Below are 19,436 nucleotides of genomic sequence, written 5' to 3'. Positions count from 1 at the left end.
GGGGTGGGGGGTTTGCCAATTTGCCCATATCTTAATTTAGTGAGAGGACTTTTAAAAGTGCAGTGTCCTTTTACTTCTCCTGATTTGGGTGGCTTGGATTTCTTGGGGTTAGGGTGAAGGTTTATTTTGGGGGGAAAGGGGGTGGCAAAGTTCCTGTATTGTTAAAAGTTAATTTTTTACTGTTTTAAAAGTATTCAGTGTTTGATTTGTTGCTGCTGTGTTGTGCTGCTGCTGTTACTCTTTTCTTTGGGTTCTTGGGGGGGGTGCTGTTTGGCCTAATTTCCATTGTTTAAAAGGCCACTTTTGTCCCCTTTTTCCTGGTTCTGGTTTTAGGGGGGGGGGGTGTTGTTGACTTATTTGGCCTGAGCTTTCTTGTTGGTGAAAAGGCCACTTTTTTAACACTTGGCCTTTTGTGATTCTGCTGGTTTTGTTTTGGTTTTTTTAAATTGCCTCTGGTTGGTGTGGGGGTTGGTGAGGGTGTGTGTGGGCTGGGTCACTTTCTTATTTTTATAGAGTAGATTGTGTGTTCTGTGGCGGGGAAGCTGGCACCTGGGTGAGAGACCCAGAACCAGCAGGTTTTTTGTGGTTGGCCAGCTCTCCCCATGTTGTTTGGGGCAGGGCTGGAGAGCTGGCATCTGTAGATTGTGTGTTCTGTGGCAGGAAAGCTGGCACCTGGGTGAGAGACCCAGAACCAGCAGGTTTGTTGTGGTTGGCCAGCTCTCCCCATGTTGTTTGGGGCAGGGCTGGAGAGCTGGCATCTGTAGATTGTGTGTTCTGTGGCAGGAAAGCTGGCACCTGGGTGAGAGACCCAGAACCAGCAGGCTTGTTGTGGTTGGCCAGCTCTCCCCGTGTTGTTTGGGGCAGGGCTGGAGAACTGGCATCTGTAGATTGTGTGTTCTGTGGCAGGGAAGCTGGCACCTGGGTGAGAGACCCAGAACCAGCAGGTTTTTTGTGGTTGGCCAGCTCTCCCCATGTTGTTTGGGGCAGGGCTGGAGAGCTGGCATCTGTAGATTGTGTGTTCTGTGGCAGGAAAGCTGGCACCTGGGTGAGAGACCCAGAACCAGCAGGTTTGTTGTGGTTGGCCAGCTCTCCCCGTGTTGTTTGGGGCAGGGCTGGAGAGCTGGCATCTGTAGATTGTGTGTTCTGTGGCAGGGAAGCTGGCACCTGGGTGAGAGAACCAGAACCAGAAGGTTTGTTGTGGCTGGCCAGCTCTCCCCGTGTTGTTTGGGGCAGGGCTGGAGAGCTGGCATCTGGGTTTGCTGCAGACCTTGAGCAGATTGTGTTTTGTGTGGCAGTGACGTTGGCAACTGGGTTTTATATTGCTTCCAGGCCTGCCCTGCAGGGTTAGAGTAGATAGAGGGATGTAGTGCATTTGGGTCCTATAGAGATTCTCTGATGTGGTTAGGTTTGGCTTTGGGTGCCCCAGGAATTGGACCCCCTGGTCCAATTTTTTTTGGCCTTGTGGGTTTTGTGTGGGACAGTGCCCTGAAGCTGCACAGCAGTTTGGGGGGCTCTCCTCAAAACCCCCTGCTCCCCAGAGCCACTTTTCCCACGACAATTACAGTGAGGAAGTGGCTAATTGGGCTTTCCCCAACATTGTTAGCAATGGGCCTTTTGGGGAGCCCAAAGACAGGGACCCCCTGGCCCAATCTTTTTGGGACTTGGGGGGGGGGGTTGGAGGGGAGAGTCCCCTGCAGGTCCCCTGCAAATTTGGGGGCTCTCCCTCAAACCCCCTGCCCCCCAGTAGCCTCTAATTATGCCCTATGTTGCCATTGATTTCAATGGCCCATAGGGTATAATTATGGAATAGGGGCACCCTCTTTGGGTGCCCCTGGAATGGGATCCCCTGGCCCAATCTTTTTGGGACTTGGGGGGCTTGGAGGGGAGAGTCCCCTGCAAATTTGGGGGCTCTATCTCAAACCCCCTCCCCTCCATGCGGCTTCAAATATACCCTATTTGCCATTGATTTCAATGGCCCATAGGGTATAATAGGGCCGTATATTCGGTAATAGCCGTGCATCTACCGTATATGCGGCTATTCCGAATGCGGTATTCAGGAGTATACGGGGATTCCGAATCCCCCCCCCCCCCGTATACTTCCGAATCCGTGTCAATCCAAATTTTTTTTTTTTGCACATCCCTAGTTCAGACATGAAACTCAATCCAGTAACTTTAGCATTTAGTACACACTCCTGCCATTTAACAAGGGCTGCAAAGGCAGGAAGACAATCCTACCCACCCACCCCCACCACAAGTGCCTCAGATTATATGAGATTATGTCACTGTCTTATTTACATGTTCTGCATAACGAATTGGTTATCAATGGCTTTATACACTATTACAAATTCTTTTCTTTTTAAAAAATGACCATCGTGTAGCATTTTGAAAAGAAAATCATGACAACAAATGCTGTAGAATTCCATTGCTTTTTCAAATTGTATTCTTCAGTAATATATTCAGGAGTGGCCTTTCAAACTTGGCTAAATCTTCTTTCCCTCTTTGCCCACTGAGATCTTTTGGCCCCTCCACTAAAAAATGAAATAGTACCCCTGGGCCTGGGCCTGGGATTGCTTCTCAGCTTTGCTGCCCCATCTCTTACACAACAGTAATTACTTGTGTAGCAAGTGTCGTTGTCAAGTCTTCGCAACATCTCCATTTACCTCCCTCTAGAACACAGTCACAATTACATCAATACTAACATTTAATGAGGTCAATGGGAAGGGAAGGGGCTCCTGCTTATTCTTTTTCATGTGTTTGTTTGCTTTGATTCATGGATTCCATGGCTGGACTCTATTATTCCAGCCAATATGCAGCTATTTCCTTGAATGTGACCTTTCAAACCTCCACAACTACACTTTCTAACCTTTATTTCTACCTGTCTGAACACATAATTTGACTGATCTGGAATTTGCAGGTATTACCTATTTATTGCATGCAAACTTTGCTCTGGTCCTTACTCAGAGCCTTTCTCGCAAACAAATAATTACCTCCATGAAGACAAGGGTGGTTTAGCAGACAGAGTTCTCTAACCACAATCATTATTTAAAAAGAAGAGTCTCCTTGAAACCAGCACTGAGCTCAGGTAAACCGCAGGTGCAAATACTATAGAAAATATCTGACAAAGTACATGAACAGAAAACTGAGTATTTTAATGTCTGTCAATTATTATCTTAAGGACAGGTGAAAGATGCCAAATTTTAAATGTTACAGGTTAAAATCAGGAGGGAAAAAGGCTGCTAAAGAAATACTGAAGTTCTATTTTTGTTTATGCAAATCTTGAAATTCCTGGCATCATCATTCTAGATGACAAAATGGTTATTAGGGGAAGGCAGAAAGTAAGAGTAGAAAAATGGGGTGTGGTTGATTAGAAAAGATCACATAGATGGCATTAATGTGGCACTTTATAGAGTACAAGAATGCAAGTCTGTGCTCTAAAGAGATTACAATTTACAATCTAAAATGTGAGATAAAGAGAAAATGGAAAAGGAGGCATACATGGTTAGGAAGGGAGAAGAGATAGAAAATTTTGATAATTAGGAGACTTTTGGATGGATAATGGTGGTATAGCAAAGGCCATTGGAAGGATCTATTGGGATATGAGACCAGGGAGGCCCATAGAAGCCTCTGAAGGTAAAGATGTTTTGTGTTTGATCTGGAAGATTACAAGAAGCCATTGTATGGACTGGTGTGCAGGGGATGTATCATGATCAGCATAAGAGAAGTGGATGATTTTGGTGGTGGACTATAAAGACGTAATGGGCTGAGCTGTGGCAATTAAAGATCAGTGGAGGTTGCGATACAACTCCCTCCCTGTTGCTAGAACTGTCCATTTAGTCTTACAATTTGTTTCTAGTACCCAGTCCTCAGAACCCTTTAATTTCATGACTTCTAAACCACGACACCTTTTGTAATAGACTTTGCTAAAAGTATTTTGGAAGTCTAAGAAAGGAAGACATATTTCTTCCTTTCAAGATAATGTCACTACTGATTTAGATGGATTGGGCATAGAGTGTGTTAATACTGGAATGTCATAGGCTGTGGCAAGGGGTATCTTAGAACTCATCCATATCTCTAAAGGTTCTCCACATAGGCTTGCCAATCCCCAGGTCTCAGCAGCGGATCTCCCACTTTTGCAAGCTCTTTCCCACCCCCAGTCAGGTGGCCAGCAGGGGGGGGGAATCTAGGGGTCAGCCTGAATGGTGGTGGGGTGAGCCAGCAGAACAACATGGCTGCTCCCAGTAGCTGTGAAAGCAGCCCAGACCCTCTGTTTGTTTTACAATCTTTTCATTAGCATTTGCATAGGAAAGGGTAAACTAAGACCTTGATTACCCTGTGTTAGTCTGAAGAACTTCGAACTTCAGCAACTCGTGGGTAAATTGTCCTAGTGAGACCACACAAGTGTGGGATTGCAAATTGTTTATTTGGTTTCTCTCTCACACACGCACGCGCGCGCGCACACACACACACAGAGAACACAGGACATGCATCAGGGGAACTGCACTGCTGTATTTTTACTTATTTTAGGGAATGTGAAAGTCTCCTGGCTCCATCCCCACGTCCACAAATATTTTCTGAGTTAGACTTGGCAACCCTAACTCCACATAATGGCAGTTGCATTTTATCACTGCTGTTCCAGCATATGGGCATACCTATAAACACGCACAACATTGATGGGGTGGTTCTCTTTAGTCATTCTGTTCCCCCTCACATCTGTGTTAGGCAAATTGCCCTAAAAATAGGGTTCTGGGGAATATAGCATGGTGGGCAATCAGCCTTTTAGCGAGATCTTGATAACCTGTAAATACAGAAGGCTTCTGCTTTGGAAATCACCCAATAATGTGGAGATTTGGTCTAATAATAATAGGGGTTCTATTATAAAATAAAGGCAAACATACAAGGGTATAAAATCATACAACATACATACAGGCCTAAGAAAACAGATATGAAATTGATAGAGGGGTAACACAAGGGTAAAAACATAGACAGGGTATACGACCTGATCCTGGTGACTTACGGTCCAGTCACAACTAGAAGATATAGACATGCACTGCAATGTGCCATGCCTGATGCTCCTTACTTAGAGTAGGGAGGGAGGAACAATCTGGTTACATATTGCTCAGGCAGAGAAAGAGTAAGCATGGCTTTCTCTCTGGTTATATTATTTTTAGAAAGGAAAAGGTCCTCCCAAAAAGGGGCTGGCTTGTTGGTGGGCAGTATCTAGTCTATTCTGGGTACCTGATTGGATGCCCACCTCCAGCCAATGAGCAGAACTGACTCTGGTCACCTGAATGGATCTCCAGGTAACAATGGGACGGGGGAGGCTCCAAAGTGGCAGTTTGGGCAATGCATGGGTGGAAGTATGGGTGGAGGGGATTAAACAAGCTATCCAAACTTAACTAAAGGTGACAATAGAGGGCCAAATTGGTACCTAAGGTAACACCCAATCTATACAAAGAACTTCTGGCTCTGGAGGAGACTGGTCTTCCTCTTCTTGCTCTTCTGGCTAGCACAGTCCTTTGTCTGAAGTTCCATTTGACAAAGACTTGGGCGGTCTGGTACGATCCACGATGTCACGTTCTCAGGGTGCAAGCAGGCAGGTGTCCAAAGACAGTCCAAGGTCAAAGTCCAGGAAGTCAAGCATGAGCCAAGTCACCAAAGCAGAATCACAAACCGGAATCAGAAGTCAATGTCCAAAAGCCAAAAGGCCAGGGTGCCAAGGAAATCAAGCAGGTCAGGATCAGGAATCAGGAAGGAGCGTAGATGCAAGACAGAGAACAGACTTGTTGCTTCCACAAGGTTACCAGGTCCTGGGTGGGAGCTATATGGGAGTCTCAATCAGCCTGCTCCCTTTGGTGGCAGTGACTCTGCTAAAACTCAGGGCTGAGAGCTCTGAAGCATCGGTGTGCCTCATGTCTTCACTCTGAAAGTTCTTTCTGGAGCATGCTTCGAACTCTTGAAATGGCAGGAGGAGAACTTGGAGGAGATTGATCCTCAACAGCTGACACTGGTGCCTGGAGAGTGATTGATGGGCCAGCTGCTGTTTGTTCAGCTGAGGAACTGGCTGGCAATTCTTTCAGGTTTGTTAGCCCTTCCAGCTCCTTCTCGTCAGGGTTCATGACACACTCCTAAGCTAAGCTTGATTGCCTTATGTAGATGTAACAGCTGTTGAGTACGTGAGCCTCTTGCTTCTCTGTCATGGAGTCTGGCACTGCAGGAAGATGGTCACTGATGATGTTAGCCTACCAACATGGCTTTCATGGTCAAGGCTGGAAACCGCTTGCCCGGACAGTTCCAGGTGATGCGACTTCTTCCACTGCAGCGGCCGAGATGGTACACACACGGAGTGGCTGGAAACCCATCTGTACTTCTGGCTAGCACTCTTCCAGAGATATAGAGTGCTGTTGTAACGCTGAGGCTGTTAGTATTCACATAAGTCTCTTATAAAATGGTAGATAAAACCCACGTTTCACAGCAGATGTGTGTGAGTTGAATCTCAAGGCACCCTGGCAACCAAACGGGTGATTCAGATGTCCGTATATAACTGAAATTAGGGGTCTCTTGCTCACATCTGCTTTTCCTCAGGCATGGAATTCCTCTAACCCATTCCTCTTCCTATGATAAAGAATTCATCATCTAGTGGGCCCAAGGCCATGTGGCACTCCCCCCCCCCTCAAAATTCCAGCTTTCATTGCCTCTCTTGCTTTTTCCTTCTCCTTTTGTTCCTCCTAACTTGCTGTACTTCCTTTGTCTCCTTTGCATCATCCCCTCTCCTCCTTCTTGTTGCTACACTTCTTCTAACATTCTATCTCCTTTCAAATTTCCCTTGTCTTTGTCCAGCTCCTCCTCTCATTCTCCATCCACACCAGTTTCCCATCTCCCCCTTCCTTCACTCTGTTCATCCCTTCTTCAGCATGTTCCATCTGAGGTCACTGAGGCATGGGGTAGCAGCCTGCATGCAAGCTTCCATCCTGCCTCTCCTCATGTAGTCATTCCAGGGCACTGGTAATGGCAGTTAGATCCCTGAGCCGCTGATCAGGGCATCTCCATTGCTGCTGATACTGCACCAGCTGTCAGATTCAATGGCAGGGCTTTGGCATTCATCTGTCCTGATCTCGCATAATTATTAGCCCAGTTAGACTTCCTCGGGGGTGTAGGATGCCACATGGGGTATCCTCTGGGAGGTGCCACATGGGACCATTGCTTTTTTGCATCGTATTGAGTGTGCTAAAGAGTGTACCTTTGAGCCTTAGTGTAAGTCTTTAACATATGAACATATGAAGCTGCCTTATACTGAATCAGACTCTTGGTCCATCAAAGTCAGTATTGTCTTCTCAGACTGGCAGCGGCTCTCCAGGGTCTCAAGCTGAGGTTTTCCACACCTATTTGCCTGGACCTTTTTTTGGAGATGCCAGGGATTGAACCTGGGACCTTCTGCTTCCCAAGCAGATGCTCTACCACTGAGCCACCATCCCTCCCCAAAGTCTTGCCTTCCCCACTGAACTCTTCCCCCACCTCACTTTTGAATCCTGAAATTTTGCTTCTGCATCCTTGCATAAGCTTTTTTGTTTGCTTGTTTCAGTTGTAGAACAGATTACAGGCAAAGTATGGGAGGAGATATCTGAATATTTTGAATGTATAAACTACACCCCGCTTGGATAAATATTAGCTAAGCTATTGCTCCTGTTCCAACAGGAAGACATTCAAACTAGATTACATTTGAGGAAACTCATATTTAAAAGCAAATACAACCCCGTTCTTCTCACCCCAATTTCAGTAAAACCCACTCAATCAATGTCAGTAAATGCAAATCACTGGATATCGCCAGCCGTTGTGGTGAAGTAATATAAGAAATTAACATGAAAAAGGCATTGTACAATTGCTGCATAATCTTTTATGTCAGTTTTAGTCGAGATCACCTGCCAAGTTCTCTGCTGAAGTCTGTTTAAAAATGGCAAATCAAAGGCCCTATTAGCACACCTTAACAATAAAACTTGATAGAAAAGATACATTTTGTGTCCATTCTACATTCAGCAATAACATTTTAAAGAACTGCAACTCATCACCACAAAATCATCTAAGGTTGGCCAGCTCTCTAGAAAGTTCATAAAAATTCATGAAATCACTGGAACAGAAATAGGCTGCAAGCCATCAGCCCCAAGGTTTTGTGTTGCTAGCTATGGAATGTCATGGATCTAAGCTTGCTCCATGAATATACGTATCACTGACATTTCATTACCACCATTGCATTCTATTATGGCTGAAGTTTTCGGGATCAAATCTTTTAAAATCACAGGATTTATAGCGGAAGGAGTTCTGCTTCTCTCATACTCCTCATGAGAGCCAGTTTGGTGTAGTGGTTAAGTGCATGGACTCTTATCTGGGAGAACCGGGTTTGGTTCCCCACTCCTCCACTTGCACCTGCTGGAATGGCCTTGGGTTAGCCATAGCTCTTGCAGAGGCTGTCCTTGAAAGGGCAGCTGCTGTGAGAGGTGTCTGTTGTAGGGTGTCCACTCAAAATGACCAGCACCTATGTGTGTTTGTTTGCTTTAAAGTTAAAATATTGCCTACATGCATACAATAGTATACACATAGGGCTTTCTCCACTATCAAGAACCCTGCTTTTTTGGGAGTCCCAAATGCATGTAGATAACATTAAGCACATAGAGTTGCATGTGAGTAGGCTCTGTTCTGACAATTCAACAGACATAAACAAGTTGGGTCACAGCCTGCTTCCAGAATCCTGGTCCTTCTATACATATACACCACATGTACAATCAACGTACTTCCAAAGTACCTCATGTGAAAAGTGCTGGGATATAATCAATACATACCCTTTCAGTAAACAGTTTTCTGTTCAACAGTTGAGAAACTTGTCACTTTCTTTTCTTTATTCTGTACTGCTAATGCAATCAAAGCATCTCAAGCATCAAGATAATTCTCAGTTTAATCCATTTCAAGATGTCTCCAGTATTATCTGCTAATTCCACCATCCCTCTTCTTTCTTTCTGATTCATGAGTTTCATTATTCAAATTGGCTTACACAGAAAAACCTATTTCAGTATTTGTAATAGGTGTAGAAAATATTTGAAATCATTTACAATGCCATTGTATGAATGCTCTACTTATACTGCTTTGCCTGCTGTATGTAGATGACTTGGTTCAGGCCAAAGATGTCATGTTTCATTTACATTCCTCTTAACCACTTCCTTTTTAAAGATTTCAGTCGCACACATGTTCATTTCAGTATTCTTCTTGCCCAAACCAGCCAATAAACATATTTCTTTCCAGTCTGCCTTGATTCCACCAGGGACATCTTAACATAATGCTACACTCTCTTCCTTTCTACAGCATTCATTCTTTCTTTCTAAAGTTTGAAACAAGTAAAACTAACCATACTACCAACTGCACAAAAGTCTCATCTTAATGCCTTCAGTAAAGTCCTTAAAAGGCTGCACAATTTCTCTTGACTACTCCAATTGAAATGCTGGATTTTATGCAGTATATTGTTGTCAGTCATAGAGCATTGCAGAGACTCAAAAGGTTGTGGGGACTATGTATTATAACAAGCACATTTACTTGAGACAGATGCATGTCTTATTGCATGTTTCCAAGGGAGTGATGTAGAAACCAAATTTTAGTGCACAAGCTCTATCGCTACCACCATTTGGTTTAACAAGACTGTCTGAATATTGGAATGTAAAGATTTTTTAAAGCACAAATAAAAGCCTCCCTCAGTGAAATGCAGCAAGCGACCATTCACTTGAGGGGATTATTTTCTTCGGCATCTTCATATAAGATAATTACTAAGTGTGCTAGATGTTTGTTCATGTCAGTTACTTTATGGATACCAGATAAATCACCATTTTTTACAGTAGTCAAAGGACTTTGTAAACAATGAACCCAGTATCAAACATCAGGAGCCTATAAAATACTTACATTTCTATGGTAGTCTCCAACAGGGGTGAAGCCAGGCTTTTTTTCTTTATGGACATTTAAATAAGTCAGGAGGTACCCCCTCTCACACACACACAGGCTGTCTCACACACAACCCAATCAGCCAGACCCCCACCCCACCCCACTTTCCTTGGGCTGTGTACACTCACCCCTGATGGCAAAAGCTTCCCGTTCCTTGACTTGGCCCCTACCCAGTTCTCTTGACCCCATGCTTCACCTGGGCCTGGGAGGAGGAGAAGGAGGAGCAGTGGGCATGGGTGCTGCTGTTGGGGCCTTGGCAGCCAGAACGCTTCACCTGCAGCTGGGAAAGTAAAAGGGAGGCCTCCCTGGTACAGACTTTCCAAGGCAGTGCTGCTCTGTTCTTGCAACCTCCCTCAGAGTGGTCCCCTTGCCCTGGCCAGCCACAGGAAGGAGAGCTCCTGCAAGCTTCATCTGCCTTTGCAGGGGCCATGCAAAACTTCTGTGGCCTCTGAGCTGTGGGAGTGCACACAGGGGCAGTGCCCAGGCATGGCTGCCTCTGTGGTGGCCCTTTTCTCGGCGGGCAGCATGCAAGTGCCACCAGGCTTCTGGAGCCAGGGGCTGGTAGAACTCTCTGCTCACACAGGCCTATTTGGCAGTGTGACTCCTGCCTTCCTCCTGGAAGAGCTCCCAGGGCAGAGGACACCTTAGGACTACGCAAATGTGGGGAGGGGTGGCAGCAGCTCCTTTTTGCTGCTGTTCGGGGATGTTGGTAGTAAGTTGGGGGGCAGGCCTCAAGGGCCCTCAGCGTAGCTATGGGCCTGGTCTCCAATATATCCTTTGAATGAAGATGTGGTGAAGCTCACCACCACATAGCACTTCCACTGATGTTCTGCCATTGGGCAGCTGCTTGGGCCCTAGAAGGGCTCGCCACTAATCCTTAACTGACAGAGGTTAAGAAAACATAAAGGAGTCATACTTAATTTCTCCCCCCTGAGCACCCATCCCACAATGAAGTGCCCAGGCAACAATAAAGGAACCTCTGAGAAAACTAATTTTCTGCTCAGTGATGCACACAGACAGAAGGAGCAGAGCATGATTCATTTCCACGGTAAAAACATGAAGCAGCTGGGTGTTGTGAGTTCCTACCTGATCCCCAAAACCACCATCAAAGACAACTGCAAAGACAAGCTAAACTAACCCTCCTGCCTCCAGAAGCAGGGGGGCAATGACTCAGGTCCAAGGCCATGTACGTGATGGTATCCAGGCCAAGCAAAGCCAAATATGCTGGAGACAACTGTGTGGCACTGGCCTCCCATGACCAAGGCCACTAAACAACCCATGCTGGGGAGATGCTAAGAGTTCAATCCATAGATCATCAGCAAGTTGTGCCACCCCTGTGTGGCAGCAGCAACTCCAGGCCAGCCGTATCATCTGATGTGGGAGCAGGCACTGTGTACATAGGGCCGTGTATTTGGCAGAGGCCCCAGACTACTCAACTATCAGTATAACCAAAGATTGCTGTCATCAACCTCACCTTAGAACCCCAAGGTGGCATGAATAGGGCTGTGGTGGCTCCCAACTTACAAGTGAGGCTGCCACTGAAGCAAAAGGGTTCTGTCCATTGCCCCCCACAGCAGCTTCTTGTTTCCTCTCTCACACCGGTTGCTCACAAGCAAGATAAGAGCCCTGGACAGGCTGGTTCCAGTCCCTGGGCCTTATATTTGACATCCCAGTGCTAAACATTTGACTAAGTAGTTGGTGAATGAAATATATTTATGGAAAACATGCTATTTGAAACAATGAGTGAATTCTCTGATACTTACAGCCAATCATCATCATAGCAACAGCGAAGATCTTCTCTCCATCCGTGGTTGGTGCAATGTTCCCAAATCCAACACTTGTGAGACTAGTCATTGTAAAGTATAATGAAGAGATATAAACAGAATCTTTGCTTGGTCCTCCTTCCCATTTTCCAGTTCCTGTTTTATTAAATTGATATGGTGATCCAATGGATTCCCCTAGCTGATAGAGCCAACTTTCATTTCTGATTTTGTTTGTATCCTCATTGATAACTTCATAGTCTCCAATACTGTACCAAATGCAGGCCAACCAGTGGGCTGCAAGACCAAATACACAGACCAGCAGAACCAAGACAGCTGCTCCATACTCAATATAATGGTCCAGTTTTCGAGCCACACGACCCAGCCGAAGTAGCCTGACTACTTTTAGGGAGCTAAACAGACTACTGATCCCCTAGAAAAACAAAGCAAAATATACATTAGTATTTCACATTAAATAGTGTAGTGTTTCTCATAGCAATAATAATAACCTGAATTCAAAAGAGATGTATTCAGATTAAACATAAAGCTTAGAAGGAAGAAACTGGTATTGTCCCAGGTACTTTCTACAAGCTGACAGAAAAATGAAGGCCAGGGTCCCAAGCCAGAGAAAGGCTGTGCTTAAGTCCCACTGAAATCACTGATACTTAAAAGTAGCACAACGAATTTGTCCAATTGGTTGCAATGTTACTTAAGCATAATACCCTTCTCACCAATAAGGGCAGAGGTATTGAGTAAATGGTAACAAATTGCTCCAGAATGTTGGAAGTCTATATGTATGCAATTACAATTGAGCTGCAAAGTAGTTCACATCATGTAATCTCCTTATATTATACTACCCAAGTGCCTGTTTAATTTATGTGAGCATCCCCAAAATAGATGCAAAATAGCAAATTTTCCCCACAAATATCATTATTATCATTATTTAAATGTTGATTGGTTTTATCCACTTGTCATTACTGATTTCCTCAACTTCTAGCCATTGTAGGTGCAAACTTTTTCTAATACATGCAGCAGAATTAATACTTTCATTATCTCAATTAACTTATATTATTTCAGCACAGAACTGGAAAATGCTTAACTGGCTAAAATTGATAATATGCATAGTAAATGTCCTACCACCACTTTTTTTAAAGGGAGATAAATTAAGAACTATGTAAATAGTATGTAGAAACCATTCATATTATTCTTCTGCATTAAAACCATGCATCCAAATATTTAGGAAATGAAAATTTTTAACAGATAAAAGTCAAATGTATGGTTGTTTTATTTCATTTCCAAATGTGACTGAACTAGGGTTGCCAAGTCCAATTCAAGAAATATCTGGGGATTTGGGGGGTGGAGCCAGGAGACTTTGAGGGTGGAGCCAGGAAACATTGGGGTGAAGCCAGGAGCAAGGGTGTGACAAGCATAACTGAACTCCAAGGGAGTTCTGGCCATCACATTTAAAGGGACAGCACACCTTTTAAAATGCCTTCCTTCCATAGGAAATAATGAAGGATAGGGGCACCTTCTTTTAGCGCTCATAGAATTGGACCCCCTGGTCAAATATTTTGAATCTTGGAGGTATTTTGGGGAGATGAACTGGATGCTCTACTGAAAATTTGGTGCCTCTACTTTAAAAAACAGCCCTTCCCCCCAGAGCCCCAGATACCCGCGGATCAATTCACCATTATTTCCTATGGGAATAATACTCCATACGGAATAACAGAGTTTTCCAGCAGACATTTCCCTCTCCTCCCCTCCCCTTCTGATTACCCTGAAGCATGGGGAGGGCTTCCAAACCAGGCGATCCCCTGCCCCCACCTGGGGATTGAGCAACCAACAGAGAATCACGGAAAAATGGAGCAGCAAAAAGGTAACAACCTCCGTGAAAAACCAGCCTTGAAAATAGTTGCAAATTATATCAGTGCTTTATAAATAGAAACTAAACAAAAGTATAAAGTGAAGTCAATCACTATAGACAAGCAACAACCACACCCACACCCACCCCAAGAGTCTCAAAAGGCGAATAAATGCCAAATTAATCCAATCATGTTGTCTAGGTTGTGGTAAAGGTAGGTTATTCTTTCAAGGAGTCCAACACTCCATGATGTCTTCACAAATATTTGGATGAAACAGTCCTGTGCAGCAAGGCACATAAAATGTGACAGGGCTGTACTAGATTCCCTGTTTCACAAACAAGCTTCATAATACCATCATACATTCTTGAGAAGAGCATAGCTTCAGAGTTCTTAGTAAAGAGGGGCTGTGCTTTGAAGAGCTTCTGCTATTGACCCTTCCCCATGAAGTACTTCCTGCTTCCTGTTCAACTTTAAAGTCACACACACACAGGCATTTTGAAAAGGGACCTGTTTGCAGGTTTCTAAATCTGCCAGAGATCTAGAGGTAAGTGGTGGCTGTGGGGGTGGGGTTTCCCCCTGCCAGCCAGCTGGTTGAGGGCGGGGGAAGCCTGTAAAACCAGGGGATCCTCTGCTGGGACCTGGGGATTGGAAAGCCTAGACTGAACCCTTGTCCACCTGTGGACAACTTGCCTAGCAGAGCAGGACACTTGCCTAGCAGAGCAGGACACAGTCTTGGGCCCAACAGCAAGAGGATTGCCACATCCCCTTGCCATCACAGCAGGGGAATTTGGGGGCCATTCTGGGGATGGGTGGGACATTGACACAATGACATCACCCAGAAACTACCAATGCTCTGGGTTTTGAGCAAAACTCTAGAGCACCTGTTTGGTGTAGTTGTTAAGTATACAGACTTTAATCTGGGAGAAGCTAGTTTGACTCCCTACTCCTCCACATGCAGCTGCTGGGTCTTCTTCAGTCAGCCACCATTCTTGCAGAGCTGATCTCTCAAGAGCAGTTCTCTCAGCCCCACTTACCTCACAGAGAGGTTGTATAGAGATGAAGGGAAGGAGATTGTAAGCCACTCTGAGTGAAGGTTGGGGTATAAATCTAATCTCTTCCTTCTATGGTTTTTTGCATTCAAACCATAGAAGTTGCCCAAAAACTAGAGCATCACAGTGTGACATCCCTGTTTGAGGGTGGGGTTTCCCCTCCCCAAAGCAGAGGAAATCCTGCTGGGACCTGGGGAGTGGCAATTCTAGTGAAGCAGGGTGAGACCAGAGCCAAGGGTACAGTCAGCAGGGCTGGCCCTGCCACTAGGCAAACTGGGTGATTGCCTAGGGTGCCGATCTTCTGGGGGTCACCAAATTGGGTACCCCCCATGTGACTCAGTGACACTATCAGTGCAGTGTGTGTGTGTGTGCGTGCCAGAAGTTAGCCTTGCCTAGTGTGCCAGACAGACTAGGGCCATCCCTGGCAGTCAGGGGTGCCTCAGCCACAGGGAAGCTTGGGCTGTCTGCCCTAGGGATGCTTGGAAGATATGGAAACAGTGAGCAAGCCTGGCGGGGAGATCAATGGCTCTCTGGGCCCAGGTGGATTAAGGCAGGATATAGCTGTGGATAGCAAGACTGGTTAAAGAGCAGAGAACAGAAAAGAAGAGGTGGAGCTTAGCTTGCGGACCAGGTGTGAAGCTGGGACTATAAAAGGGAGATAGGAATAGGAGGACACTGGCTGGAGGAGAAAGAGGCAGGTTGCAGCATCGTCTTCTTTTAATGCAGTGTAACCCTGAGGTGAGTGAAGTTAATAGGGTTGCCAGCTCTGGGTTGGGAAATACCTAGACATTGGGAGGTGCAGCCTGAGGATGGTGGGTTTTGGAAAGAAGAGAGACTTCAATGGGATATAATGCCTTAGAGTTCATCTTCCAATGCAGCCATTTTCTCCAGGAAAACTGACCTCTGTCCCCTGAAGATCAGCTGTAATCCCAGGAGATCTCCAGCCACTACTGGCAACCCTAGAAGTTAACCAAACCTTCTGTTGCATGGATTGGTGAATGAAGCAGCCATTGTAAGAAATTAGCAATGGGATGGTAGTTTCAGGTATGATAATGCCCTGGCCACAAAGGGTACTACAGTGTCATTTAAAATACAACACTAAAATGAGCAAATACAGCAGATCCTGTACTAAATTACAGTAAGATTTTTACCATTCTAAATAATTCAGAGAAGATGCTCTCCAGATGCTCACTGGAATGTTATGTTCTTCACCATACTCCTAAATTCTAAAATGCCTGACAAACTTTTGGGGGAAGGGAATTTTGGGATGATGATGCCATCACCCTACCACAGGCCAACAAACTTTGTATCAGATAATGCTGCCCCTCTGAGTAGGCCAGTGTTCTACAAATAACACATCAGTAATAACACATGGGAGAGGAAAGTGTAAAACAAGATTTGTAAAAATCTAAGTTTTTCCTCTTGAATGACTTACTCTAGAATTGTCTTACTCTTGAAGACAATTATAACTTTCTCATGTGGGAGGTTTTCTGAAGGACAATTATATTGATGCAATATACATGATATGTGGAATCCACATGGGAATGGTGGCCATCCCAGAACTGATCCCTGCTGTCTCCAATGGCAGACCAAGGACAGCTAGTGCACTTCTAAAGAAGAAGAAGCAAATGTTGTCTAAAAATTGTGTGGTGTGCTGATTAGAGCCTCAGATAACAACTTTGGTTCAAAGCCCCACTCTGGCATGAAACTCACAGGGTGACCTTGAGACAGTTATTCTCTCTCAGCCTAACCTGCTTTTCGAGTAGTTGTGAGGATAAAATGGAGGAGGAGAGACCCATATACAGGGCACTGAGATCCTTAAAGAAAGGGCATAAAAACATGATCAATAAAATATCATTTTCTTGTGTTTTGGTACAAGCTGAATGAATCCTGTTTTGATGTCTGCATCCTCCAGCTACACAGATTTTTCCATATATAGCAGAGTTATCTCTGTATAGGTAACTTCATCAAACGCAATTAATGGATTATAAGCAGTGTCCTTACAAAGCACCACTAATCCATCTTTTTCCTAGTTTCAAAGGCAACCACTCTCTCTCCCTCTCTGAAAAAGATGGCTACTCAAAGACTGAAATGCCCATCATGACTATGTTGATGATCTTGGTAACTGTAATGAGTGTTTCTAAGACACCCGAGATTCATATTGCTAAGACTACAATGAAACTGCCTATGACCTTAATTTTTAAACAGAGCACAGAATACTAACCTATATGGGATTCAGTAAGGAAGAATACTGTGGAAAATGCATTGGTGGGAAACTAGTTAATTAGCTAGAATTTGCCGTATTGATCCCAAGGGACTGGAACACTGCTGTCTTCTCTATCAAATTAACAGAACCAGATCGCACACTGCATCTACAGGAGTGATCATGCTGCAGTACTCTTCCTGCTGTAATGCTACAGAATATATGTTATGTAGTGAAGCAAGTTTCCCTTCCCACATTCACATAGTTTGCTGACCTCCTAACACCATGCAACAATGCCCTGCTGTGAACAGGAGGATCTGCCAGAGTATGCTGTTTCAGACAACATGCCCATGGCCTGTGTAATGTGCAGCCCACTTCTTAAGCTGATTGTAGGGAACATGATAGTGTCTAGAATCATAGAGTTGGAAGGGACCTCCAGGGCTATATAGTCCAACCCCCTGCACAATGCAGGAAATTCACAAGTACCTCCCTTCTACACACATACCCAGTGACCCCTGCTCCAAGCCCAAAAGATGGCAAAAAAACAAACAAACCCACAACTCTGCAGGATCCCTGGCAAAACTGGCATGGAGAAAAACTGTGGACTGACTGCAAAATGGCAAACAGCATTTCCCTGGACATGTAAGAACTAAGCATGGATGCAACCTTTCCTGCCCTCCTTCTCATGATCTGCCTAAGTTCATAGGATCAATGCTGCTGTCAAATGGCCATCTAGCCTGTTTAAAAACCTCCAAAGAAGGAGAGCCCACCACCAACTCTCAACGAAGCCTATTCTACTGAGGAACCACTCTGGCAAGAAGTTATTCCTAATGTTTAGTCGAAAACTTTTCTGATTTAATTTCAACCCATTGGTTCTGGTTCAGCCTTCGGGGGCAACAAAAAACATCTCCACACCATCCTCTAGATGACAGCCCTTCAAGTATTTGAAGAGGGTGATCATATCACCTCTCAGTCATCTTCTCTCCAAGCTAAACATACCCAGCTCCTTCAACCTCTCCTTCTAGGACTTGGTCTCCAGATCCCTCACCATCTTTGTTGCTCTCCTCTGCAGTGTTCCCTCTAAGCTGTGGAGTTTTGTGAACAAAAAGTCTACTTCATGAGCTACTGGCATTAAAGTTGTAAGCTGCTGCACAAATTAGTTTGCTCTGGGATCATTTTTCCTGAGTTAAGACAAAAATGTGTGAGCCAGAGGCTAAATATCTGTGAGCTAGCTCACACTAATTTATCTTAGATGGGCACACTGCTTTCTGGACATGTTCCAGCTTGTCTATATCCTTCTTAAAATATGGTGCCCAAGACTGAACACAGAATACAGTGATACCATCACTTTGCAGAATACAGTGATACCATCACTTTGCATGATCTGGACACTATACTCCAGTTGATATAGCCCAAAATTGCATTTGCCTTTTTTAGCTACTGCATCACATTCCTGGCTCATGTGCAGTGTATGATCCACTAAGATCCTTTTTGCACACAAACTACTGCCAAGAGAAGTCTCCCTCATCCTGTAATTATGCATTTGATTTTTCCTATCTAAATGCAGAACTTTACATTTATCCCTGTTAAAATTAATTTTATTTGCTTTGGCCCAGTTTTCCAGCCTGTCAATATCATCCTGTATCCTGACTCTGTCTTCTGCTGTCTAGGTTTTGTAGACCTCTGCATTGCAAAAAGAGAAACATCTGCGACACAGACATGGACATTTAAACACAGTGGGTGACAAATGAGTGAAAATATTAAAGCACAGAGATCTGTATTGCTGATGGAAAGCTTTTAGCAAAGCTGAGTTACATTTACATAGCTAGCAATGGTCATTTTACATGTTATTCTCACCTAGAGTGCTGAAAACAATCATAATGACTGGGAATGGAAACCCTGATCTGGATCTTGCTTAAAGCTATTTTCTATTATGTCTCAAAAGACGATGAATTTAAATTCTCAGACATGTCTTTTGCAAGTATTATGCAAGTTTCCTTTTAAGACAAGGATGAAGAAGCCTGAAAGAGAATAGTCATGCTGGGAAAAGCGGTCTCCAACATAGGCAGCAGGAACTCCTTGTCCATGAACTTCTTGAGATGAACATTCATTTGCAATTTTGAACACATCCTGTTCTCACCTACGTAACCAGTATCTTTTGAATTTTAAAGTTGCCTTTTATTCTAAGTGTTTTAGAATAAAAGACAACTTTAAAATTCAAAAGATGCTGAGAATATGTGACTGTCTCATGGTCACCCAGCAAGCTTCCATGGCACAGTAGGGATCTGAACCTGCATCTCCCACACCCTAGTCCAACACTAAACTCTACACCACATTTGTGACATGAGAGCTTCTGTTGTAAGATTAAAGGGCTGTTTTTAGAACAGAGAAATTTCTGATTTTAAAACATATCAGTGGAGGCTGGTTCCTCCTCTCCCACACAGCAAAATGATAGCACTCCAATCTCTCTTAACATCCCAACTCTTCCCTCCCACTAGCTCAGAGTTAATTTCTTGTGGTCATGATCACCCTTATCATGTTTAAATCATCCTGGGGGCGAAATTCCCTTCAGCTACTATGGTAGTGA

General features: G+C 44.4%; 1 protein-coding gene across 1 annotated transcript in view; it reads right to left on the bottom strand.

The window, feature by feature from the left end:
* Window positions 1-19,436, bottom strand: part of KCNH1 (potassium voltage-gated channel subfamily H member 1) — a 396,454-nt gene that overhangs the window by 284,407 nt on the left and 92,611 nt on the right. The window contains exon 7 of the mRNA XM_060247256.1: window positions 11,739-12,168. Coding sequence (XP_060103239.1) covers window positions 11,739-12,168 — 430 coding nt within the window. The remainder of the gene's footprint in view (window positions 1-11,738; window positions 12,169-19,436) is intronic.

The sequence above is a fragment of the Heteronotia binoei genome, chromosome 1 (genome assembly GCF_032191835.1).
Source record: "Heteronotia binoei isolate CCM8104 ecotype False Entrance Well chromosome 1, APGP_CSIRO_Hbin_v1, whole genome shotgun sequence".
Lineage (NCBI taxonomy): Eukaryota > Metazoa > Chordata > Lepidosauria > Squamata > Gekkonidae > Heteronotia > Heteronotia binoei.
The sequence above is the reverse complement of the archived record's forward strand: the minus strand, read 5'-3'. Positions and strand labels throughout refer to the sequence as shown.